This window comes from Bufo bufo, chromosome 8 (assembly GCF_905171765.1).
Source record: "Bufo bufo chromosome 8, aBufBuf1.1, whole genome shotgun sequence".
NCBI classification, from domain to species: domain Eukaryota; kingdom Metazoa; phylum Chordata; class Amphibia; order Anura; family Bufonidae; genus Bufo; species Bufo bufo.
Genome location: NC_053396.1, coordinates 132,990,183 through 133,017,932, shown reverse-complemented (window position 1 = coordinate 133,017,932; position 27,750 = coordinate 132,990,183). Strand labels below are relative to the sequence as shown.

General features: G+C 41.7%; 1 protein-coding gene across 4 annotated transcripts in view; it reads right to left on the bottom strand.

The window, feature by feature from the left end:
- The window catches only part of KIAA1210 (KIAA1210 ortholog), a 137,534-nt gene that overhangs the window by 36,622 nt on the left and 73,162 nt on the right, over positions 1-27,750 (bottom strand). For all 4 annotated transcript variants that reach the window (XM_040442579.1, XM_040442581.1, XM_040442578.1 and 1 more), the window contains one exon: positions 4,008-4,084. In XM_040442579.1, the coding sequence (XP_040298513.1) occupies positions 4,008-4,074 (67 nt within the window). In that variant the 5' untranslated portion in view covers positions 4,075-4,084. The remainder of the gene's footprint in view (positions 1-4,007; positions 4,085-27,750) is intronic.

The following is a 27,750-nucleotide window of genomic DNA, read 5'->3' as shown; positions in this document are numbered from 1 at the left end:
GAAGCATCGAACGCTTAAGTTGTCAGGAGAAATCATCATGACAGCCTGGGCTGTATGTAGAAGAAAAAGAACAATTCCAATCAGAGAAGTCAACTGTGAGCTACTGGAGGTAACTGTTGTCTTCTCTTTATGTATTCTGTCTCTGGCTGTATTTAAAGGGAACCTGTCACCAGGATTTTGGGTATAGAGCTGAGGACATGGGTTGCTAGATGGCCGCTAGCACATCCGCAATACCCAGTCCCCATAGCTCTGTGTGCTTTTAGTGTGTAAAAAAAAACTATTTGATACATATGCAAATTAACATAAAAGAGTCATATCTTACTTGTGTGACCAGAGAAGAGTCATATTTTCAAGCTCTGACTCATCTCAGGTTAATTTGCATATGTATCAAATCGGTTTTTATACACAATAAAAGCACACAGAGCTATGGGGACTGGGTATTGCGGATGTGCTAGCGGCCATCTAGCAACCCATGCCCTCAGCTCTATACACAAAATCCCGGTGACAGGTTCCCTTTAATCATTGTACAGTCTGCAGCATGATAATATGCTGAAGACCACTTGTATAGACCCGGTATCTAAATGCATGTAGTGAATAATTTGAGGAACCTTTTCTGAATGCTGTTGTTTTTTCTACATTGTATGGACTTTGGAGGAGAAGTGCTTGATCCAACCCTGGATCAAGGTTCACTACATGCATTTGGTTAGTAGATAGTAGAATACTGCACTGAAGACTGGACAAATCAAGTTAATTGCTCCCGTACCTCAGAATGCCCTCCTTGCTGACGTTAATGATGTCACTAACTACAACCTGGGACTGCTAAACCTTTCATGCTAGAGACAGCACTTGCCATTGGACTTACAGGACTGCCCAGTTTTGACTGGAGCATATCATTTAAGCCCCAGGTAGTAGAAGGGAAAAAGGGGATAATCAAGGGACGTAACAGGATCTCTGAGACAGATACATTGCATAGACTTGATAAAGGGGTCCTGAGCACCTCGAAACGCGTTGTCTATGTAAAGACACTCAATAAAGGTTTTACAGCCTGTCACCTTCCAGTCGTGGTTTTGCGCGTGCCAGCTATCGCCTAAAAGTGAGACACAAGTAGTCCACCTGCTTTTCTCCTTTTGCTCCTTTGGTTGACTGGCTCCTGCCTCTGGAGACCCAGATAGCACCGGCCGCACCAGCCTCAGTCTTTGCCCTTCACGGCGTTCACTGGAGTTGTGCCCATCTTTGCACAACACCAACAGGTGAGCAGAATATATATCCCCTTGAGGGAAATCGTGCTTCTGTGCATTTACCCTACAAGCACCTCTTCTCTTTGGCCATTTTTTGCTTTAATTTAACATGTCAGCTTGTAAAGAGCCATAATTTGAAGCTCGACATAAACAAGTGCTGAACTTTCAGCCTGGTCCTGTCTTGCATCTAACACAAGCTGTTCTGCAGACATATTCCCATTTAGTCTCATGTGTTTGGGCAGGGTAACATAAAAGCGTGATATATGGTAGTTTAGTGGGGAGTAAGGCATGGACATTTACAAGGCAGCCGCAGCATTTGAAGTGAGTTTATATACCGCATTCTTCTAAGTACAGGACTTGGAATAAACAGCCAGAAGTAAATAACATAGCTGATGGATGACAGTCGAGCAGTACTTGTGTCCTGTCGGACCATCTTCAGGGTCTGTGCTGGTAAAGTGTACTGCGGTTCTGGCATCTGTCTTCTGTGTCAGAAAACTCAGCACTAAAAAAGGTAGCAGACCCAACAACTGTTTACACAAGGCCAGAAAACACAGAGCAAATATCTAAACCCTCGGTTTTATTCTGATAACTTTATACAGGTTCCATTTTCAGATTACATCAGGACAGTATGATTCTCAAATCAAACCTATGCAACTGAGTACAGTGGACTGGCCATAGACCCTACAGGGAAATTTCCTGGTTGGCTGATGTCCCGGGGGCAACCCAAGCCCTCACAGCCGCCAGTCTGGTACATATGCAATGAGCAGGACACTGGGTCAGTGGGGATGCTATGCAGTGGGTCAATTTATATGTGTATAAGTTCGTGACGCCAGTGGCAGCTTGCGCAGGTACTGTAGCAGCGCCCTTTAAGATGTTATAAGCTCACGTACCAGGTGAGGAATGCCAGAGGGGGATATTGTCTCTGTATAGCAGATATGGTAGTGTCAACGGTGTCTCCTACCTTGGTACGGCTGGACTCCTGTATCCCGGCTCACATGCAACAAAATTGAGTGCTGTTAATAGGAGTAATTGAGGAATGATGGGATTCAACACAGAAAATAGGGTCCAACTTGTCTTTACCTGGTGTTATGATATGCAGCTTTGATCCATACAAGTTACAGCTTTAGTCTAGGATCCCAGCAGGTTTTGGCAATATGTGGCAGGAATTTATATGTATTCTGCATCTGCGATTTTACTAGCCGAAGGATACTGCAGCGCTGGTTACTGCATTCACTTCAATGGGAGCAGTGCTGGAGTAAGCAGGTCCATCCACTTCAGAATTGGATGGCGTTGTGTAGTTCCAGCTCCTACATCTGGTGCAGGACAGCTGGTTGGCGAGGCGCAGTGTGTCCACCCCCCACCATTCAGATACTAAATGCCAGAGCCTGAAGATAGATCATCAGTAATTAAATACCAGAAAAGCCCTAAAACACACTCAGAATTGATGTGTACCTGCTTTCTCTGCTGTACTTTAACTTACAGGGGTTTTTGATCAGCTTATCGTTGCGGAACTCTTTGATAAGAAATAAATTGTCAAAGTATCCTTCTATTGGGACTTTGAACAATCAGCTGTAATCTATGGTGGACCCAAACAGAAGATAATTAATCAGTTTCCCTGGAGCATCACCCTAGAAGAAATGGTGCCTGTAGAGATCAATGGGCTATCCACTCTTTCCTATTAGATGAGTGTGCTGGATTGGAGGAGCCCCTCTGGCCAATCCATGTATGAAAATTATGTCTCTTTCTTCCTGAGCCACTCTTTCACAATTTGAGCCCAATGAATCCTGGCATTGTCAACTTTGCATTTGCCCGTGCCATCAAGGAAGAAAAAATCCATTGAATGGAATAACCTGGTCATTCAGTATATTTAGGTAGTCAGCTGACCTCATTCTTTCGACACATAATGTTGCTGAACCTAGACCTGACCAACTGGAAGGCTCTTACCTATCTGCTAATTTAAAGAGGACCTTTCACCGATCCTGACATTGTGAACTAAGTATCATGACATATACAGCGGTGCCCAGGGATCTCACTGCACTTACTATTATCCCTGGGCTCCGCTCCATTCTCCCGTTATGTCCTCCGGTATGTTCGGGGACATGGTTATAGTAGGCGGAGACTTAGGGGAGTAGGCGGAGTCTGCCCTTGTTCTGCTGGGCGTCTCCTTCTCCTAGGCTGTAGCGCTGGCCAATCGCAGCGCAGAGCTCACAGCCTGGGAGTTTTTTTCTCCCAGGCTGTGAGCTCTGCGATGCGATTGGCCAGCGCTACAGCCTAGGAGAAGGAGACGCCCAGCAGAACAAGGGCAGACTCCGCCTACTATAACCAAGTCCCCAAACATACCGGAGGACATAACGGGAGAACGGAGCGGCGCCCAAGGATAATAGTAAGTGCAGTGAGATCCCTGGGCGCCGCTGTATATGTCATGATACTTAGTTCACAGTGTCAGGATCGGTGAAAGGTCCTCTTTAAATCCAGGTGGTGACCTTTTTTTTGGCCAGGCAGTGTATAAATGTAATAGGTTTCCCCATCTGGACCACTATTATCCACATTCAGACTGGGTGAGCCACATGTCCTGACATGTCCTGAGGATAGGTCATCAATATTTTACTGATGAATGAGCAGAAATGTTGTAGGATTCTTAAAGGGTTACAGATTCATAAACAAGACCCTTAAATCAAGACAGACATTCTATAGTAGATGTAAATGGCAAATGATTTTCCAAAGCCACAAGAATCTTTTTCTAAGAAATGTTTTAAAAAAGTCACTTACCAGAACATTCTTCATGAGGCTCTTCAAGCATCACAGTCTGTGCTCCTTCCGAAGTGTTTGCAGCCATAATTGCATCACTATTAGGAAGAAAGAAAACATTTAAAGGTATCGATTTTTGCTTTAAGAAAAGTCTCTCTCAGAAATGCTCTTCAGTACATTGCCCACACTTATTAAGTTCAGTACACAATGTTGCCAATTGTGCCAAATGGTGGGTTTTCACGGGAAAGAGATATGACCTATTATGCATTCTTTAGCTACCAAATTACCCCACAATCCTTGAGTAAAGTTCTGTCTCAAACTAAGCCTACCAATAGTTCATATAGAGTCTATCCCTGCACCAGATTTATCATCCAGCTTAAGCCCCTGTGATAAATCTGGTGCAGGTCTAGACAGCCTAAGTTTACGCCATCCACAAACCACCTTTTATACCGTCACAAATTGGCAAGTATATTTCATTATGTTAATAGACCAAACTATGGTAGTGAGGGCAGTAAACACATTTTCCTAGGTATTTTGAACCAGGAGCTTAATTGTAGTGGGTGAATTTACATTGGCACAAGAGCTCTAGAGCCTTAGGATGTCCAAAAAGTCCCTCTCTCCCATATGAGACCAGTACTATGTGATCATTGCAGATCAGTTACGGATTTTGCATGGGGGCCCAGGAGATTAAAATTACCCCTGTCTTAAAGTGGTTTTTGTTCCAGTTAATTTTTATACATTAAAGGGGTCTGCCGAGATTTTAATACTGGTGAGGTCTTTCCGTAGGCCAGTGACGTCCCGTTACATGGCATAGGTGCAGCTCTACCCATTTAAGTGAATGGGGCAGAGTGCAATACCAAGCACAGGCACCATACACTGTACGGTAAGCTGTGAGAAGACCACAATGCTCACAGGAATGACAGATAATCAGTTGGGTGGATGTCGGACCCCCACCCACCCCCAACCAGTCAGATACTGATGACCTATCCTGAGGATAGGGTATCAGTATTAAAATCTTGGGCAGCCCTTTAAAACTAATTGGGGATATATAATGTGAAAAGGGACTTTTGCCACATTTCCCAAATAGATTTTCAAATATATTTCACACAACCTCAAGCATCTTCAATTCTGTAAAATAAGGTTAACACAATAGTGTTCTCACTAGATTTGTTCCTTTTAGCTGCAGGACGGGAATAACATCCAAAACAGCTAAGGGAAATTTTAAACTCCACATAATTGCCCAGCAAACCCATCAGATCAGGCTGCAATTTACAGCTATCAAAGGACACACGTTATAGTAAATCAGTGCAAGTCTCCTGGAAGATCTGAGAGTAGCATAGAAGGTTACATTCCTCAGGGCTTATTCACATCTGCTCCTATAATAGAACAGAACAAAAATGACGGAAGTGCTGGATACATCACATGACCATCACCAACGGAGCCAGATGGACCTACTGGAATATAATGAGGTCCTTCGGGCTTCAGTCGTGGGGTCTGTCACTTTATTAGACAGAATAGTGCAGCATACTGTGCTATCATGCATGGCATGTTTGATGTAATAGGTGATGAAGGCTCCTAGTGCAGTTGTGAACACAGTCCTACAGGTCGTTAGATCATTGTTATGGCTAAAGAGAATGCTCCAGATAAAACGCATTGTACTAGAGTACTGCTATTATACTGTATATCTCTAGGACACAAACATATTCATGCCGTCCACAAAATCTAAGAAACCAGCAAGCTAGAAGTATTTTGCAGACACTTGGCCCTATGTATAGGATAACCAGCTGTTATAACAGGGAACGCTGTGACAGCAAATCCTTACAGTCGGCAGTCCTCCTTATTCCATGTGGGCAGTTATGGAGTTGTCACCAGAGCAGATTTGTCACATCTGTTCTGCGCTTAAAACAGATGCAGTACAGATACAGTATGCAGCTACAGTCCAGTTTCGGAGGTGACCCACCAAGACGCTGTGCTTTTACGTTAATGAGGTCTGTAGTGAACTTGATATAAACCAGGAGGTACTACACATAGGACATGAGTCAGACCTCTATCTGTGCATTTATTCCATAAAGCTAGGGTCTTAATGTCCTTCACTGGGATAATTTATCTAGTACTGAAAGTTTTTCCGCAATGTTCTCAATGCTCCATATGAATTGTGGGCTATTATTATTAAAGGGACACTCCCGTGATGTTATGTACATACTAATAGCTTATATGTGAATATTATTTTTTTGTTTTTTACAAAAAAAAATTGTAGATGGATTTCTTGACATAGTTTTTTTTAAGTCATTCCATACTTCCTGGCCTGGCTCTTTAACGTCCCCCTTTGTTTGGACTTTTATCATGGCATCATTGCTTGACTTTCTCCATCAGACCATCACTGCTGTCAGAAAGGGAGGGGGGGGGGGGGAGAGATTCAGAGCATCCCCTGTGGACATCTTTATCTAGGCCTATCAAGAGAACAATAGAGCTGTCATATTGTTATCCTAATTCTGCTTATCTACTATTATACTAGCAGATAAAATCTTTCACAGCAGCTGAAAACTAAAAATGGGTTACCTATTTATATAGGAGTTTTATCTCTGTGATTACTGCTACAGAAGAACAATATTTTGGATTTAGAGGGTAATTTACCGATTTGAAATTAGGCATATTTCAGACAGGAAGCGGTCTTACATTTAGAACTGTCGGTGGATGTGCCTAAGTTACGGAGAGGCCGGCGCCTCTACATAACTCTGGAGATTCCACCGCCAGCTATGGGCCTTTATTAAGACCGGCGTCTAAAACGCTGGTCTTAATAAATGTGCCCCTAATTTTTAATAGTACAGTACTGCCGAAGTGGTAAAAAAAAACTGAAGTGTTTTCTATGAATACTGAGTTTAAGAAATATCCATCTTAGGATAGACGTATCCCTTTAAATGTACAGTGTAGCATTTATAAAGGATACCTAATAAATTTTCAGCCAATTTCTATTGAATCTAAATAAATGACCACCAAAGCTTTGTTATCAACACTTCAAGGGATACTACCCCTAAGACAACTTTTACCTGTACATTTTGCCAAAGGCTTAATAGCCTAAAATGAGGCCACACTGCAAGTCAGTGTGTCTCATTTTATATAGAAACACATGTCCAATATCGTATAAACATATAGTAGTGGTTACTACTCTCAGTTGTTTATGTACTTCTACTTCACTTTTTCTCTTTTTTATTTTAGAAGTAATAAAAAAAATTCTGTCTATGAGTTTCACCTACTTTTCTGCCTGTTTTAGTAGATCTTCACTATAACCCCTTGCTCTGAGTGTTCTATGTAATGCTGCATTCTCTAACTAAAACACAGAGTCCTCTGAACAATTACGATGGACTCTTATGGTTTCACCATAAGGGATCTCATTGATTACATGTTTAGGGTGACATGAGGATGCCAACAGCAAAGTATTTCTACTTGTATCTTTCCTGTATTAGCTGCTGACTACCTCATTCCCTTTATTTGAGAATTTGACATCAAGAAATTAAATATCCTTGGCTGCTATTGTGTGGGTAAACTGAAGATTAATTTCATTTTTATTCATTTACCTCACACAATTTGAGAAATAATCTTCTGTGGAGTTCCAAACCAGAATAATATCATATGGGATCCCTTATGGTGAAACCATAAGGCCCCTTTCACACGGGCGAGTATTCAGCGCGGATGCGATGCGTGAGTTTAACTCATTGCACCCGCACTGAATCCGGACCCATTCATTTCTATGGGGCTGTGCACACGAGCGGTGATTTTCACGCATCACTTGTGCGTTGCGTGAAAATTGCAGCATGCTCCTCTTTGTACGTTTTTCATGTAACGCAGGCCCCATAGAAATGAATGGGGTTGCGTGAAAATTGCAAGCATCCGCAAGCAAGTGCGGATGCGGTGCGATTTTCACGCACGGTTGCTAGGAGACGATCGGGATGGGGACCCGATCATTATTATTTTCCCTTATAACATGGTTATAAGGGAAAATAATAGCATTCTGAATACAGAACTGTACCGCCTGTTATTTGTTGTTTTTTGGTTGCATGTATCTTTATATCGACTTTGAATGAAGGCACAGCTGTGTTGTCGATTGCTCTGACTACCATCAGTGCCGCTATTTAAAAGGGTGACGCACAATACATGCGCCGACGCAGAGCCTGAGGAAGCGCTTGCTAGAGCGAAATGTCCGTCGCTCTCCACATGCGTGCATAAGAATTTTCTGCCCCCTGCTACCTGGAATAAAGTACCTGTTTTGTTACATCACACTGGTGAGTGCCGCTACTTATTCCTCCTCCTTCACTGTATAGTAAAATAGGGCTGGAGGGGTTAAAAAAATGAATTAAAAAAATTAAACTCACCTTAATCCACTTGCTCGCGCAGCCCAGCTTCTCTTCTGTCTTCTTTATTGCTGTGTGCAGGAAAAAGACCTGGGGTGACATCACTCCGGTCATCACATGGTCCGTCACATGATCTTTTACCATGGTGATGGATCATGTGATGGACCATGTGATGACCGGAGTGACGTCACCACAGGTCCTTTTCCTGCACACAGCAAAAAAGAAGACAGAAGAGATGCCGGGCTGCGCAAGCAAGTGGATTAAGGTGAGTTTAATTTTTTTTTAACCCCTCCAGCCCTATTGTACTATGCATTCTGTATTAAGAATGCTATTATTTTCCCCCTATAACCATGTTATAAGGGAAAATAATACAATCTACAGAACACAAATCCCAAGCCCGAACTTCTGTGAAGAAGTTCGGGTTTGGGTACCAAACATGCTCGATTTTTCTCACGCGAGTGCAAAACGCATTACAATGTTTTGCACTTGCGCGGAAAAACCGTGTGTGTTTCCCTTCAACGCACCCGCACCTTTTCCCGCAACGCCCGTGTGAAAGAGGCCTAAGAGTCCATCGTAATTGTTCAGAGGACTCTGTGTTTGAGTAGTAACCACCTTTAGTAGGCAATTTAATAAAATACATAATATTATTACGAGGTATTTACCCATTTTAAAACCAGGATGACAATTTACAACGGATATTAGAACAGGGCATCCAAATAGTGAGTAAACAAGCACCTACTATATCTACCGTTCTGTTTCCTAGCCTGTTTTTTACAGAGATCAGGCCTGAATGGGAACACATGGTTGGATGTCACTGGCTGCTATAAATGTGGACATAATATCTGTAAAACCTGTCGCTTTATAAAAAGTAAGCAAAATATTTAAATCTAGTGTTAAAGGGGAGGAGTTCAAAATTTAATTGTATATTAACTGTAACACAAGTAATATGATTTACCTGGCCACATGTAGCAGCTGTGACGGTAAATATGTGGGTTGTACCTCTAGCAGCTTGAAAATGCGAATGAGGAAACACATCTCGGATATTTCAAATTTGAAAGTTGTGAATGTCTCTATGTTGTCTCGACATTTTAGAGACATACATGGAGGGGATACAACAGACTTGGAAGTAATGGGCATCGAAAGGGTTAAGAAACCAGTGAGAGGAGGGGATCTGAACAGATTGCGCTATAACCGAGAATCTCTTTGGGTCTTCTTACTACACGCTAGAATTCCAGGAGGTATGAATAATAGACATGACCTCATCTTTGAATATTAATTCAAATTCCCTGTTGTATGATGTTGTTTTTGCATGTAGTCTTGTATTTTATGAGGTCACTTGACACCCTGATTTAATTATTATTCAACACATGGAGAGGTAGGTGTGTCTCAAGTGAGTGAGGGTTTTAAAACCAGTGAACTTAGATACACATTATGGTCATGAGTAAGACAGATTGTCGAAATGCATAGACCACAACACACTCCGATCAGCCTATGGAATTTTAAAAAGATTACAATAAAGAAACTGGATTTTATCCATAGTTCCCGTGCTGGATCTTTTTTTATTTTTTTCTACAATAGAAACACATGAATAAAACTATGAAAAAGATTGGGTCAAAGCTGCATCCCATCTCATAACTTGGGGGTATTCTCTCTTAGAACCCCATGGTGACACAAGGGGGGCCTATGACAGAACCACAGGCACTCTTGCACCACTATGCATATGACTTTGCGGTCTGCATGGACTCTTACATTTAATTTATTTAAAACAATTAGATTCTAATTATATACATGTATTCTTAAAATGTACTGTTTACATGAAAACACCTTCATTTTTTTTGATGATTTCAATGGGAAGAGAATCTGACCTAGAAAAGCTACAATTTCTGGGGAAATTGTGTGAAGTGTTCTTGCCTCCACCAGTAGTCTACAACTGGAGTGGGCGGAGTAACTGGGTGGAGTGGCTTGAGTAACTGTTGTGTGGTTGGAGTGGCTGGAGTAACTGTGGAAAGGTTGGACTGGGCAGAGTAACTTTATGGAGTGGGCAGAGTAACTGTGTGGAGTGTTTGGAGTGAGTAAAGATAGTAAACATTACACTAACCAATTGATTGATCAAATTTAAAAAGTGCACATGGCAGGCTTGATAGAGTGAGAAATGCATTTCAACTTTTATTTCTTTATATAGCACATTTAATTGCAATGTTGTTGCCCAAAGTGCTTCACAGTTACATTAAAACATACATTTATAAAAACATTAGCAGCCGATTTGTGTAGGTGGGCTTGAAAATGAGGGAGTGGTGTCAGTTTAGAAATCATGTCCTGATTTTTCAGCTCACACTCTAGCTTTTGTCACTCTGCTGGCTGCTCACACACCTGGGTTCCTATGGTAACTCACTCTACAGCAAGGGCAGAGAAGAGCGGTTAAAAACAAACTGCTCCAACTTGCTCACTTCACTGGCGGTTGCCATCTTCAAATGGTTGTAGTTTAAAAATTATAAATCCTACAGCGAAGAGCTTTATATTGAGAATCACAAGACCCAGACCTACATTTTGATGCATAGTATGTCTCTGAAATATTAAAAATGAAGACACAGACGCAGTTTAGAAATTGCCCTTCAAATTTGAGGTGGCTAGAGTGGAGTTTCAATGATTGTCAATTGGCGGCGTGAGTTGCAAACAAATGGTCATATTGTGAAAGCTATCAGGACTATGGCTCAGTCGTTTTTTAGTGGCAGCAGGGATAGCTGAACGTTTTGATGTAAGATTTGTGTAGGTGGGTTTGAAAATGAGGGAGTGGTGGCAGTTTAGAAATCATGTGCTAATTTTTCAGCTCACACTCTAGCTTTTGTCAGCTCCCACTAGTTTTGAACATTCCGCCATTCATTCCTATGGGACAAATGTCGCCACAAAAACGCCGATATTTTGTGAACCATTCGGCGAAATGTTCCACAAAGTAATAGCACACTGGAACAATCTGCAAGTTTCGTTATATTACGGTCTATGTCGTATAAAAACTGTGGGAGGAGTTAGGGTGGTAAATTTGGCTATAATAATAAGAATATATATATGTAAGACAACAGTAAGTGGTCTTGCCATGCAAGAACACTTAATGAAATGTGTACGTTCTCCCGCTTTGTGAATAAATGTATGGGCTTCCTTCTAAAAATAAAACTGACAGATCTATAGGCGTTCTGTGTATGTGGTTCCAATAATCACATCAGTTTTTGCCATATGGTAGATATACTGTATACTGAAAAAAACTGTTGCCATTGCCTCCATTCCAGGGGGGGAAAAACTGTATATAGTGTGTCTGGATACTCTTTTTGACAGGAGAGATTTCCAGAATGCAGCTGTGGTCTATAACACAGAAAAAAAGCATGGAACACTTCATTGAATGTCACACGTATGGAGTTTTTCTTCTTTAGAAGCATAACTACATATACAGTGCATTCCGAAAGTCTTAAGTCCCGTTCACTTTTTTTCACATTTTATGTTGCGGCATTGTGCTAAAATAAAAAATAAAAATCAAGTTTTCCCCCTTCAATCTGAACTCAATACCCCACAATGATAAAAGTAAAAACAGAATTTTAGAAATTTTTGCAAATTTATTAAAAAGAAAAGACCAACATTTCACATAGTTTCAGACACTTAAAAATTAGCTTTGGGGACCTTCCTTTCCATCTTTTGATCTTCTTTGAGATGTTTCTACATCTTGATTGGAGGCCACCTGTGTTAAATTTAGCTGATCGGATGTGATTTGGAGACGTCTATATAAGGTCTCACAGCTGAAAATGCATATCAGAGCAAAAACCAAGCCATAAGGAGGAAAAAACTGCCTACAGAGTTCAGCGACAGGATTGAAGGGTACCAAAAAGGTCTGCTGCACTGAAAGTTTCTAAGAGCACAGTGGCATCTATAATTCTTAAATGGAAGACGTTTGGAACAAACAGGAAGCTTCCTAGAGCTGGCCCTCCACCAAACTAAGAAATTGGAGGAGATGATGATAAAGAACCCAATGGTCACTAGGTCTGAGCTCCAAAGATTCCGTGTGCAAACAGGAAAAACTTACAGAAGGGCATCACTCCACCAATCTGGGCTTTATTGTAGAGTGCCCAGGAAGAAGCCTCTCCTCAGTAAAAAGCACATGAAAGCCCACCTGGAGTTTACAAAAAAGCACCTAAAGGACTTTGAGAAACAACATTTTCTGGTCTGATGAAACAAATATTGAGCTTGTAGGCCTCAATTCTAAGTGTCATGTCTGGATGAAACGAAGGAACTGCTCATCACCTGCCCAACAGAGTAAAGCATAGTGGTGGCATCATCATGCTGTGGGGGTGTTTTTCAACTGAGATAGGGAGACTTGAGGAAATGGAGCAAATTATACACTACCTGTCCAAAAAAAAAAAAAAAGTCGCCACCAAAACAAAACAAAGTCACACTCTAATATTTCGTTTGGACCACCTTTAGCTTTGATTACAGCACACATTCGCTGTGGCATTGTTTTGATAAGCTTCTGCAATGTCACAAGATTTATTTCCATCCAGTGTTGCATTCATTTTTCACCAAGATCTTGCATTGATGATGGTAGAGTCTGACTGCTGCGCAATGCCTTCTCCAGCACATCCCAAAGATTTTCAATGGGGTTAAGTTCTGGACTCTGTGGTGGCCAATCTATGTGTGAAAATTATGTCTCATGCTCCCTGAACCACTCTTTCACAATATGAGCCCGATGAATCCTGGCATTGTCATGTGGGAATATGCCCGTGCCACCAGGGAAGAAAAAATCCATTGATGGAATAACCTGGTCATTCAGTATGTTTGATGCATGCCAATGATTTGACCCTTCTCAAACAGACTAACATCTTTTACACGACCACGAGATGTGTCTTTCGACATGGTTATTTAAGAAATGAGAAGCAACTCATTGGCCCAGTTGGGGTTAAATAACTTGTTGCCAGCTGAAAGATAATCGCCCGTGCAGTAATTATCCAATAGGAGACTCATAACTATTTGCTTAATTAAATCCAGGTGGCGACTTTTTTTTTTGGACAGGCAGTGTATATTCTTAATGAAAACCTGATCCAGAGAGCTCTGGTCCTTAGACGGGGCTGAAGGTTCACCTTCTAACAATACACTGACCCCTAAGCTCACAGTCAACACAGGAGTGGCTTAGGGACAACTCTGTGAATGTCCTTGAGTGGCCCAGCCAGATCCCTGACTTGAACCCAATTGAATATCTCTGGAGAGACCTGAAAATGGTTGTCCACTGACAGTTCCCATTCAACGTGACAAAGCTTGAGAGGTTCTGTAGAGAAGAATGGCAGAAAATCCCCAAATCCAGATGTGCAAACAGTGTGGCATCATACCCAAGAAGACTGGAGGCTGCAATTGCTGCCAAAGGTGCTTCAACTGAGTACTGAGTGAAGGGTCTGATTACTTATGTCAATGCAATATTTTAATTTTTCCTTTTCAATAAATTAGCAACAATTTTGAACATTCTGTTTTGGGGTACCGAGTGCAGAATGACGGCAAAAGACTTATTTTTTTGCATAAGGTTGCAACAACAAAATGAGAAAAAAAAATCAAAAGGTTGTGAAGACTTTTTGAATGCACTGTATATAGTTAGGGGCAGATTTTACCATTATGCAAACCAAGCAAATGCTTGGGGCCACAGAGATCTGGGGGGCCCTGCTGGCCACAAAAAAGGGACTGACATACAGAACTTGGTTCAGTGGTCTTCCCAGCTATAGAGCAGTAGCAGAGGTGCCCGGGCTTTACAGCCAAGTTCAGAGCAAGCCGAGGGTGTGGCTTAGCAGGCCAATGGAGATAGAGCTTAGTGGTATGATAGAGCATAGCTTTGTGATCTGATGGAGACCCCCAGACAAAACTTTGCATGGAGTTCCAGAAATTACTAATCTGCCCCTATCTATAGTATGGTACCTGATGGAGCATTGTATGGCTCTACACATACTTTTGTACAGGATCTCTTGTGCTGCCCTATAGTCCTCAGCCACATACATGAGGTATCATTCTAGATGTGAATCTTTAACTGGGGTACAAAGGTGGACACTTCAAGTAGCTTCTTAGAAAACTGGTCTTGGGTTGTATTTACAAAGCATGATGACCAAAGACCATTTTTTTTTATTAAGCAAATTTATGTCAAATGGGATAGTGTTGTGAGAATTTAACCGGATTGTATTACCTTGAGGTAGATGCCAAGCAAAAAGAGCAGAAGAAAACAAGATATAGCAGTGGCACAACTGAGGTAAGTAAATATTCACTGATAAATCTTTACACAGTTCATTTCAGATTATTCAGGTAACACGATACAGATCCCCACTGATCGCCGCTTCACTTATCTTCCCCTCATACAAACACTACTACACAAAAAAAACTAAAACAACTTCTGCTTCCAGCTGACCCAAGAACACAAAAGTGCTACTATCACCACAAGTCATAGTAATAAATATGACAAATAATGCCAGATTTTCACATGACGGTGACGATTTGAGTAGTGGGAGTAAAAGAGTCCTTTAAAGCTTTATTCACACAGTTTATTTGTGGCACTCTTTTTCTAATAAAACATTTTCTGCATATTTTTTACCAGCTATTTTTGGGTCCTATACAGAAGCACATGGGCAAATGCCACACCATTCTACAGTTTAAAAAAAAAAAAAAATGCCAACAGCCTATTAAAAAACACATAAAAACGCATCATTAGTGGTGCATTTTATATATTTTCAAATAATGGCTATAACCTAACATCTGGCCACAGCATAAAGAACAACAACAAAATGATACCAGGAAAACACAGCAAAAACACATTTTTTCCTAAAAACAATGAATAAAACAAACACTTACATCACAAGGACAGACGTTCACTTCCCACTATGTTCAGATGTTTTTTTCCAATTCTACAAGTTACATTTGCCAGAAAGTGTTAAAACACTACAATATTTCCTCCAGCTCCTCTGTCTAGTTGTAATGGAGAGCAGCTGGTTGGGATGAATTGTTTTTCAAAAAATGTAAGGAGAGGAAATGCCTTTGGTGTAAAGGGTCACGTCCAGTCTGTAATTACACAGAAAAGGGAAAAAAAAACACATACTTACAAGGGACAACTGTGTTCTTCACCAGTCCAGGACATGGTTTAAAACAGGCCATGCGAATGACTCCACTAATATAGAAACCTCTAATGACGCACTTTACAGCTTTAGAAAGCAGGTCCTCTAACACAACAATAGAGCTGACCTAATTGACCAGCTCCACATACTTTCATTCGAATTAGCAGGAGAGAAGCTTTCTTACTACAGGGGCGTCATTGCATTGATTCGCATGGATATCCTTGTCCTCAGAATACATACGTTTAAGCAGACACTCTTGTAAAAACTGAAAATTCAATTAAGAACAAGCGCTCTCTCCTTGAAACTTTACAAAACCTAAACTTTACTCTAGAATGGTTAAAGCCTGGACTCCCAAGGTGGTACATTTTATTTACAGAGATACAGTGTAATAATCTATTGTGCTATTTTGTTTTGTTCACACAGGATTATCCAGATTTGCAAACGTGAAGATTTAAATCAGAATTCCCCCTTTCAATAGCACAGATTCAGCTTGTATTTAAAGGGGTTATCCCATGAAGAACGTAAAAAAATCTAAATCATACAGAATTTAGTACATGACAACCTCTTTCTAACAAAGCTACAACCAGCCCTGTAACTCACATGGATCCAGAGATCTCCTCATTCATTGCTCCACTTGTTCTACTAGATTTATTTCAAGCTGTCAGTTTAGGGGGCATGTCCTTTCTCAAAGGTGTGTCCTTTCGGCTGCAGCTGGTGGCAGTTGAAGGCTTGAACTGAGCATGTGCTTCCGTCTCAGTGTGCAGAACAGAGAAATCAGAAAAAGAGCAAACAGCAGGTGGCGCTACAAAAGGGGAGTAAAGCCTGGCCATAGTCGGGCAAATCATGCTGTGGAGGAGATTGCTGCATGTAATAGCAGCGGTCTCCTCCGCTAGCGAGCAGGCGATTGCCAGGAAGGAACACTTCCTTTCCGACAAATGCCAGCAGTTAAAGGGGTTTTCTCATCTCAGACTATGGGGGTATATCGCTAGGATATGCCCCCATTGTCTTATAGGTGCTACTGCTGAGACCCGCACCTATATCGAGAACGGAGGCCCGAAAGTGAAGGAGAGCTCACTGCGCATGCGCAGCCGCCCTCCATTAATTTCTATGGGGCCGCCGTAAATAGCCGAGCGCTGGCTTGGCTATTGCCGTCTGCCCCATAGAAATGAATGGGAGCATGGGCCGCGCATGCGCAGCACGCTCCTATTCACTTCTGTGGGAGAGGCGGGGATTAGCGCTTGGTGGTGTACGGACCCCGGGAAATCTGGGGTCCTCCAGCCACAGCGCTCCCCGCTCCGTTCTCGATATAGGTGCAGGTCCAAGCGGTGGGACCAGCACCTATCAGACAATAGGGGCATATCCTAGCGATATGCCCCCATTGTCTAAGATGGGAATACCCCTTGCATACAGCCTAACTTAGTAGCTATAATACATTTTTAATTACATGCAATTACAAAAGTCTTTAGATCCAGGTGCTGGTTTGAAAACTGTAGAATATTTTTCATGGGACAAACCCATGGACACATTAATTTTTTTTTTTTTTTTTTACAGAATTGCATGTATTATGGGCAATTAAAACTTTTTAACTATTTGTCTTCTGCAGCTTGCATATACAGTATTACAGCAAGTTGTTTGATTATGCCGAGTACCATTTGCCAGACAAGTTTTCTGAAGGCTTGGTGTCCAGCCCTTCCCATGTTCTCCTGAGCACAGATATAAGCTGAATTTCAAATCAACTTTAAAGGGGTTCTCTGGGATTTTCATATGGATGACCTGTCCTCAGGATAGGTGATCAATATGAGGTTGGCGGGGGTCAAACTCCTGGCACCCCACGCTGATCAGCTGTTTGAGGAAGCAGTAGCTCACAGAAGCTCTGGCGAGTGCCGTGGCCTCCTCGCAGCTTACCAGCACAGCACCTTCCACTGGACAGTGGCTATCCTTGGTATCGCAGCTCAACCCTATGCCCTTGAATGAGACTGAGCTGCGCCTAGGCCATGTGACAGATGAACGATACGTCACATGGCCTAAGGCCTCTTTCAGGCGAGATTTCCGCACGGGTGTAATGCGTGAAGTAAACATTTCAATGGGTCTGTGTACATAAGCGTTTTTTTTTTTCATGCATCAGTTCTGCGTTGTGTGAGAATCGCACCATGTTCTATATTCAGCGTTTTTCACACAACCCTGGCCCCGTAGAAGTGAATGAGGCTTCAGTGAAAAAACGCATTGCATCCGAATGTAATCCGGGTGCGATGCGTTTTTCACTGATGGTTGCTGGGACATGTAGTTTGTAAACCTTCAGGTTTTTTTCACGCATGTGAAAAATGCATCAAAACGCATTGCACTCACGCGGAAAAAAATGAATAACTGAACGCAATCGCAGACAAAACTGACTGAACTTGCTTGAAAAATGGTGGGAGTTTCACTGAACGCACCCTGACACAATCCCTATCGTTCATGTGAAAGAGGCCTCAGAAAAGGCCTAAAGTACTCATAGAGTGCTGTGGCCTCTTCATACAGCTGATCGGCAGGAGTGCCAGTAGTTGGACCCCCACCGATCAGATATTGATAACCTATCCTGAGGATAGGCCATCAATATCAATATCCCAGAGAACCCCTTAATTATAATTCAGCTTAGAAGAGCTGGTTAGCCCATAAAACATGCAATAAAAAATGATCCAAAACTGTTCTAAGCCTTGCTGTGCATAACTGCTTCTGAGCCTGTCCAGTCTGTCTGAATCTGTTCAGTCCATTCTGAGCCTTGCAGCACGTAACCTGTCCAGTCCGTGCCCGACTTGTCTGTAGTTTTGCCTGACGTCTGTTTTGTCTTTACAGAGTCCTAATTCCGGTAGTCTCTTCTGGTAGTCCTCGTCTCCTAGGGCATGTAGTCCGTGTCTGGATCCATGATCTGTTATTTGCCTGTATTCTGGTTGCCTATCATGCCATGTCTGTGCTCCTGGTGCTTTGCACCAGTGTCCCCGAGTTCGGGGTCAGCTGCCAAGTATACCGGGACCATCCCAGTAGGTAGTGGTCTGGTCGCTAGTCCACAGCGAAGTCCACATCCCTGTATTAGGTTAAAGGGTGAATACCGGAGAGGTGCCAGAATAATGCCCTTAGGGTTTGGTCCAACGTATAACTGGTTATTTGGCACAGTGGTTCCACATTACCACTGCTTCATCGGGATCTATTAGCATTGGACCCTTAACACACTGATAGCAAGCAGAGAAAATTGTGTCATAGAAGGTTTAGGCTCCTGGAGGGGATATTGACTAATAATTCAAATATAATATGTTGGTTTTTTTAAAATATCATACAATTGTCCAATAATCCTGTAGATTTGAGAACTCAGGGCCGCTCCATTGTTGTAATGCAAGATCAAAGGAATTTTATTGTATAAGGAATGTCATCTGCTGCCAGCATCACACATGAGCTGCAAATGTTGGAATCTCTCCTGTACAGAACAGCAGGAACAAGTCACTGTAAGACTGATAATTATAACAATGGCTTTGAAGAAAAGGAAAAACATAAAAAGCCGCAAAGTTGGTAAGTATTAGACAGGACAAAATGACAGCAGAAAAAAAAGCTGCCAAGTACAGGAAACATTGAGTAGGTTTCTGACTCAGCAGGTAGCAGTCAGCATGGTGGATCCAACATCAAAAGACTGAAAGCAATGCAGAACTTTATCACTTCCTTTCCCGTGACCCACCCACACCTATAAAAACTTCCTGCAAGTTTCTGCTTTTCATTGTCCGCTCATCCGGGCTATCCTATCCAGACAGTACACCTGTCTTTGTCACAAAGGTTCAAAACTAGCAACTTCTATGGAGATTTTCAGAATCCATTAGTCTTGTAGTCTTCCTCAAAGATATAAAAAATTGCCAGCAAATAGGAAGGTGGTCACATTGGATATGGGAGCCAAATATCTTGCAGTGTCAACCCCAAACCTAACTTGATTGATTAGTATGGGTCAATAGTCCACTTTTTCTTTGAGCCAGACATGAAGTCCATGGCCAGTGCTGAGCTTACATAGAGAAGTCCCTGGTGTCATCAGCTTGTCAATGACAGCACTGCTAGGCTGTCCTGGCACAAAAGGTGGCAGAGAGAGTCTCTGCGTAACCAGTGACACACTATGACATAGTACTGAAAAACTGCAGACCAACTAAACTATAGTCTGGAAACCAGGACAATGAAAATACTTGGACTGACTTGTTTGTGAAGGTTCTCATTACTACTGATATATCATGACCTGGCTGAATAAGTCTGAGCAACTGGACTTTTCACTATTTATCCAACTGGCTTTCTGAATTAGAATGGCTTGTAAAAGCAATCTCCGGCATTAAATACTAGTGAGTCAGGCTTCAGGAGAGGTATTATGACAGCACTGTAAGTGGCAGACAATAGACTGAATTGTCCTGACACGAAAATTAGATTTGCCTCATAATAACTGATTCACACATAAAACTTGACAACTATGCAAACTAAGTGAATTAGAAACGGAGAACACAGTAAATAAATGGAGCGGAAAACAAATCAATAGAGAACAAAAGTATTTCCCCAAAATGTGATGCTCCAGACCACAGTTCATGCAAACAACTAGTACACAAACATTAGTAAAGAGGATACAAGTGATAAACGCTCACATATTCAGACTGGCCCCCGGCTAGACTTGCTGCCAGTGTTAAATGTGCCCCCTGGTAGCTTCATAAACAAGCAGTCATTTCCAGGACAAGTAAAGCTGGCCAGATTTCCTGGATCAAGCTCCCTTTTCTGGAATGAAATGCACCAAAAATAACAAAGACCAGCATTACCAAGTCCAATCCACTATTTGCAGATGAAATGAAAAAATATGCACTGCACCCAAGGTCCATATCTAGTTCCATGGAGAGGTTGTTTCCAAAAGGTACACTCGCTAAAAGCCATATATTATATACAGGTGAAACGTGAAAAATTAGAATATTGTGCAAAGTTCATTTATTTCAGTAATGCAACTTAAAAGGTGAAACTAATACTGTATATGAGATAGACTCATTACATGCAAAGCGAGATATTTCAAGCCTTTATTTGTTATAAATTTGGATGATTATGGCTAACAGTTTATGAAAACCACAAAGTCTAAATTTTGTGATACCCTTTGCTCAGGGGGTATGGATTAATTAGCTGACTAGAGTGTGACACTTTGAGCCTAGAATATTGAACCTTTTAACAAAATTCAAATTTTAAGTTGCATTACTGAAATGAATGGACTTTTGCACGGTATTTAAATTTTTCGAGTTTCACCTGTAGGTGGAAGACCAACCAATGAGTTCTAATAATAATTACATTTACAATAATGAATCATTAATAGAACCTTTTCTGAACTGTCCCCTCATGTGAAATCATCACTGTTTACCTGTGTTATCCTGGTCTCACCAAAGTTTCTCAAGATACCCAAGACAAGTACCCTCAAGCGCACCCAAAGCTATAATGCTACCATGTTTTGCCTATTAAAGAGGACCTCTCCCTTCTCCTGACATTTCTGTTTTAGTAACTACTTGCATTCCCTGGTGTACTAACAATTCTGGAGCATCTATTATTTGTGTTGATGCTGTGTTATATCATTCCTCTGTTATTCTTTCTAGAAATCATGAATGAATTGCTAGAGTTACCAGATGGGGCATATCCGTCCACAGTCTGACAGTGGCAGCATTGATTGGATAGTGCGAGACTCTTCAGGGACACATCTCCCACTGGTAACACCCATCTGGACGTTCATTGGAAACTGCTAGCAATGCATCATTTCTAGCAGGAATAATAAAGGAATGGCACACCATAGGGTCATAAGAATAGATCCTCCAGAAATTTTATTACGAAGGAAATGCAAGACATGTCAGGAGAGGTTACAGGTTCTCTTTAGTGACAATACAAATCCGCCTCCCCAGGTACAAACACCACATCTTCTACACAGATATAAATGATTGGTAGCAAGTACGAATAGAAAAACAGTATGTTGTGACCATATTTTTCAAAGGGTCTCAGTGACATAATTCGGCCTAGTTATGGACTGTAACTGCATAGCAATGAATGAATGTATAAACCTGGGGTAAAGAGGATGGTCGGTCAGAACTATTAAAACGTACGTGACCTAAGAGAATGTTACCCAGGTGTGACTAAAGAGTCTTGGACCAAAACGTGTCTTACACCATACTTATTCCACAATTTTTTTTAATAATTTTTGGAAAACTGGGCATCTTTATTGTGATTATGGAGATGGAAAACACTCATAGAAGGACCTGACGAGTGGATGAGCTTTAACATTTCTGCACAGAGCTGCTGTTTGTGCAGCATCTTCACTATAGCTACATCACTAGTGAGTAAATGAGCTGTACCACAATATAAAATACACTCCAAGATCCTCCAGTAGGCCCAGGCTTCATAACGGGGGACCAAAATAATAAGACCCCAAAGGTTAAGTGGATAACCCTATTTTGAGCCAATCACTTGCCACTAGGTTCTATTTCTTATTGGTTGATTCACAAATAGCCAATTAGACCTCACCAATGATATGTCCTGTGTGTGCAATGAAATTAAAAGGAAATGTACTGGGCAAACAAGTGGCTACATAAAGTTCCAGACATCTGTACCGGAGGAACCTTTGCATTTTGAGCAATGCTCACCTCAAAAATTCCGCCACATATGGCAACATTGGCATGATTTTCTACAGTCTAAGGGCTCAGTCACACGACTGTATATTTATGTCCGCATCTATTCCACAATTTTGCTGAACGGATGCGGGCCCATTCATTTCAATGGGGCCGCTAAAGATGCGGACAGCACACAATGTTTACTTCAGTTTCGTGGCTCCGCAAAAAAGATAGAACATCCTATTCTTGTCCTCAATTGCGTACAAGAATAGGCATTTCTATCATAGGGCTGGCTGTTCTGCTCCGCTAACTGCAGAACGCACATAGCCGGTATCCATGTTTTGTGGATCCTCAATTTGCGGATACCGTCATCTGAACGAGCCCTTAACTAAAGATGAACGTATCAATTCTGAACTAATTTGATTCGTTACAATCTTTACAAAATTTTAACCTGCCAAACAAATCAGAAGTTTTGGCGATTCTTTTCAGACAAAAATCACACAAAAAAACGTCACCAGCACCACTTTACTGTGAAAATTAGCAGGGAAAACAGGAGGGAGGATGAGGCTGAAGGATTACATGACACTTGGGAGCTCCTTTCTAGCAGCTCCTTTTGCTCAGAAGGAAGAAACACCATTCTTAGTCTACCTTGCTATTTGATAGCATGTGTGTTGGGCCTGGCTGCGTCTACCAAAAAGTAATTACAGACGCAAGTTAGCAATAAAAGTGTGATAGGGAGGAGTAAAGGGAGATAATTAAGCAGATTTGTGGTTTTACCAGGAAAAGCATAGAGAGTGAGGGACTGGTCACTCAGAGCTGTGAGTTTCATACAGCTGCTGGCAAGTTCTGCACTACAAAATCCTGCAAACCCTTTATTTTTCTGTATATGGGCAGCCAGCCAGCCTTTTTTTTTTGCAAAAACCTCAAGTTTCTACAGTTCATAGGCTTATTGCCAGCACCTCCAGCATTAATAGCATCCATTCTGCTGCAGATGCTGAGCCATTGTTCCCCCCCTCCTTTTTTTTCTAAAAACTGTCCAGTAATAGTAATAGCAGCAAGCCATACCTCTGCCTTGTTTCCGATAGGTGCCACATGATTTTGGAGGATAAAGAAGATGATATTGTAGACTGGATGGCTCACTTCTCCGCTCAGTCTCCACAGGATGATGTGGATATCACCTCTGAGACAGACACTGTGCTTTGGACCAGGGATTACAGCATTCCTCCTGCTCCCCTTCTTTGTGCCCCTAGAAAAGCCTCACTTTCAGCATCTATCTTCACTGCCCCCACCTGAGGGAGGGGGGTGCCTTCTTTTTTTTATCTAAGGCAACAAAACCCTATGTGCTATGGCAGATACTTAAGATAGATTTCCTGTTGATAACTCGTGTAAGAAGGGTCAACTTCAGCGTTTGGACTGCCATGAGGAGATGGTTCAGAAGGGGTAGAGACCCCATGAATAGCTGTGTTGGAGGTGGTGGTAGTAGTTCTAGTGGCACTTGTAGCCACGGTTTTGGCACTTGGGGCAAATACAAGGAGGGAATCAGGAGGGGGCCAAGAAGCACACAATGATATTGTCACGGAAGGTGTACAGCAAACTAGAAGACACAAAAGGAAGATCCGGCTGACTGGATCCAAAACTAAGGAACCAAAGGGATAGCCCTGCAACAGACCTGGCTCTCTCCCTAAACTGCTCAGCCTATGCAAAATTCTCAATGGTAGAAGATCGCATATCCTCGTACTTCAACTGAATAATCCCTGAACACCCTATAATAGTGAGGGGACATGACCACCGGCTCCCTACACTTCATACGGAAGGAGTCAGGGTCTCCTGGGATCCAGCAAACAGGAAAATACAAATGAATAAACAAAACTTATCTGTAGAAGACTCAGTAGTAGCATCCAGCATGCATATACTCCAGGAAGTTGTATAAACTGCAAAGTGATGCAGTATGGGAAGGGATTTAAAGGGATGCAATCAGTGCAACTACATGACAGCTGAGAGAGGCTAACAAGATGAGAAAATGAAAGCAAAACAAAAAGGAACCTCAAGGAGGAGGTTCTGAAGGACGTCTGTCAGAGCTTCTCAGATGTCTGGTGGTGACAGATATATCACAGTCTGATAAAAGTGGTGAGGAGGGTAAGGACTATGAAGATCATTGTGTGTTTGACAGGAGCTGGGAGCTGGATCGGGGTGCTGAGGTGACATCAGGAGGAAGTTGGTGGCTGTGGTGGCAATAAGGAGCAAAGGCAACATTTATCTCAAACCTCCAAAAAAGGAGTGACAGGGCCAGATCTGCTTGCTTCTATTGTGGTCACCTCAGAAACTAGTAAGGATTCTGATACTGTGGGCACAGGTTCAAAAGGTGCCAGACCCAGGCCAAGCTCTGCTGCTGCTAGCTCTGTGCGAGTATTTCCTGTACAGAGGTTTTTCTCCACAAGTCTGGCACACAAAACCACTTATGCGTGCAAGATCCACAGGATTAAAATAAACCGTGGGCATTCAAACACAAACATAGGTACCAGGGCTCTATTGCACCAGAAAAGGCAGATCCTTTGGAAAAACCAAACTGGCCAGCATTCCAAATCAAAAGTTTGTCCTCCTTCTCCCGGAATGCATTATAGCAGCCAGGCCACATCCCCAAGCAGTACAGTGTCTGTGTCATCATTATTACTATTATTTATTAATAAAATGCCATTCATTCATTGGCGCTGTACATATGAGAAGGGGTATACATACATAAAACAGACAATTTCAATAAGCATTAACAAGACGAGTTACAAACTGGTATAGAAGGATAGAGGGCCCTGCCCGCGAGGGCTTACAATCTACAATCATCATCAGCTTCTTCTCCTGCTCAAACTCCTCCTCCTCATTTTCTACTCCATTAAGAGACATCTATAACGGAATGTGAAAACTGTTTGCGACCAGCAATTATCTTGTGTGTAAGTTCAACTCCCACCTGACCAAGTTGCTGGTGGTGCAGAATCAGCGGCCTATAAGCAACTAAGGGTGCATAGCCGCCATTATTTCTAAAAAATTAAATAAAATACCATCCTTGCATTGTACTGTCACGTGGTGGAGAAAGTGGCTTGCTCCTTGCAATTGTCGCTGTCTGGTAAGGCGCACGCCACCGTAGAGACACCTGGAGTAACTGTTAAGAACAGGGACAGTAAATGTCTTTCATGGCTCACTGGGTCAAATTAGCCCAGTGCACTAGGGAAGCCAATCATAAGTTTTTCTGAACGTGGTCGTGGTGGGGTGGAACCTCACCTTCAGGGCGGCAAATGGCGTCACACACAGACAAACCTGTCCTCCCCCAATGTACAAAACATCACTTTTGTCAAAATGAACAAGGCATGGATCAGTGAGGATTTTCGCACACTTCCAAATGAGGTCAATTAATGGATCTGCCATTGTTAACGGTTGCTATTGATCACCAGCCCCATCATGCCATTGCCACTGTCTGCCAACAATGTTCCATATTGTATGGCTGTTGTTTCTGCTGCCGCCACCATTTACTACTCTTTCTACTGCCACTACCATTAACCCTACACAGGCACCACAATATATGTTTCATGCTGTGTTGCTACTGCTGTCACTACTATTGCAGCCATATGCTACTATTGCCCTACCCGTTTCACATCCACACTGTACTGCTGCTGCTCCCAATTAAAAGGGAGAATTTTTCCAAGCTCAAACAATCCCGTTTCTTCTGACACACTAACATTGTGTGTGTATAAACAGGGGCAGGCATCTGCCCCCTTTAAGATATCATTTTTGGAATGAAGACAGGGAAAATCCAGTATCCAAAGTGGAGGAAATCAGAAAGTCTCGTCACAAATCCTCGGCCAGTCCAAGCTCAAAACATCATCCTTGGAAGGCTTGTTGAGAACAAGACACTGTTTCCGATAACATTGTATGTGTTTAGACACCATTTTCCCCCAATAAGTGGCAGTTTTTGGAACCTCTTAATTTTAAAAAGCATAATAAATGTGATGGCACAATGTGTTTTTAAACCTGCTGTTTTTTGTTCACACCATCAACCATAACCATAGCAATTATTTGCTATAGCTGTCATTGTGTTAAAGAGCTTAAAAGGGAGTGGGGAAGAGAAAAAAAAAAAAGATAAAGAAAAAAAATGAGGAGACCTCTGAGTGTCATATACTAATTTTCAGGCCAATTCAGACACATACTGTATTGAATTTTTAAAAAATTTGACTAATCATACACAACCAGTTCACATCCAGTCTGGGGGTGATAAACAATCCCTCTGGCTAGCACAGATATATTTTCATTGCTTTTCTTGCACTTTCACTAAGCTTTTAAAGTGCCTTGACAGTAATCTCAGTTTAATTTTGACGATAATACTACTAAAACATAGGAATTGTCATCTTAAGCAATGCTGAAAATTGACATGACTAATTGTATTGTTGGTGAATATTTTATGGGTTTATACATTGCCTATATTTACTTACATACGTGTAATGAATGTCTGCTTGATATGACATCTGTACACGTGTCAATGAATAGATATTTGACAGAAAATAAAAGTAAAGATGTACATGTTCTCCATAGTTGTCTCCAGAAACCCAAGTCTAATGCTGCTCAAGCCCCAGAGAAAAGAGAAAAATACTGCAATGTAACTTGGGATTTCTATAATGTATAATTAATTTACTGCAAACTTGGCTTTACATGGCTGGAAGCTCTAATAAAGAATACTCTCCAAAAAAGGTTTATACTCCTTCTATTCCAGTGCTGCTGCCCCAATCCTCCTCACTGCTACACAGTCATGATGTATATGGCACAAGACTGATTATGCTGCCGATTGGCTGCAGGGATCACATACAGAATACAGGTACGTAACTGCTACAGTCATGAAAACGACAACCAGTGGTGGATGACTGTAGCAGTAGGGTAGAGAATATATCTTTTTTTTTTTATTATTACTGCTTTAATAGCTTCCTGTCTTTAAAAAAATGAAAATCAGAACTTCCTGTTAAAAAGTCAGCACTACAGTTTTTTTTTTTAAATTATGTTTATAAGTAAGGCAATATTAACACAGGAAGAAGGATCAAGCCCTGTGCCCTAGCCCCATAGAAGGCTATTAATAAAAATAAAAAAATAAAAAAAAAAGACACCCTGTATGATTAGCAAATAGTGTAAAATTTTTACGTAGTAACCAGGAAAAATTACAAATAAAAGGAAGCATTATAGCCTTGTCTTCATGTCCACTACTCAGTCTTCATAAGAACACCCATAAAATATAAGAAAATAGAAAAAAAAAGAAGAAAGAAGATAGAGAGCTAAGAAGAAAGAAAACAGCAGAAGAGAGGAGAGAAGAAAAAGAGGAGGGGAAGATCCAGGGGAGGGAATAGGGTACCAAGAGATGTCTTGAGATAAACTACCCTCAGACAAGGCAACCAGTCCTTCATCCTGAATCCAGAAGGAACTCGCCATATTCAGAAGTTTTCTTAAATTCCATCCAATAAAACCAAGCTTTATGATATCTATCAAATGAATCATGGAGTGTATATACGAGATTCTCCATGTGCATAAGATCAATCATTTTTGAAAATCAGAGGGACACAAAGGGGGGGGGGGGGGGTTAATCTTTTTCCACAACAGAGGAATGCAAGCCCTGGCCAAAATCCAAAATGACCAGGAAACAAAGCAAAGAACA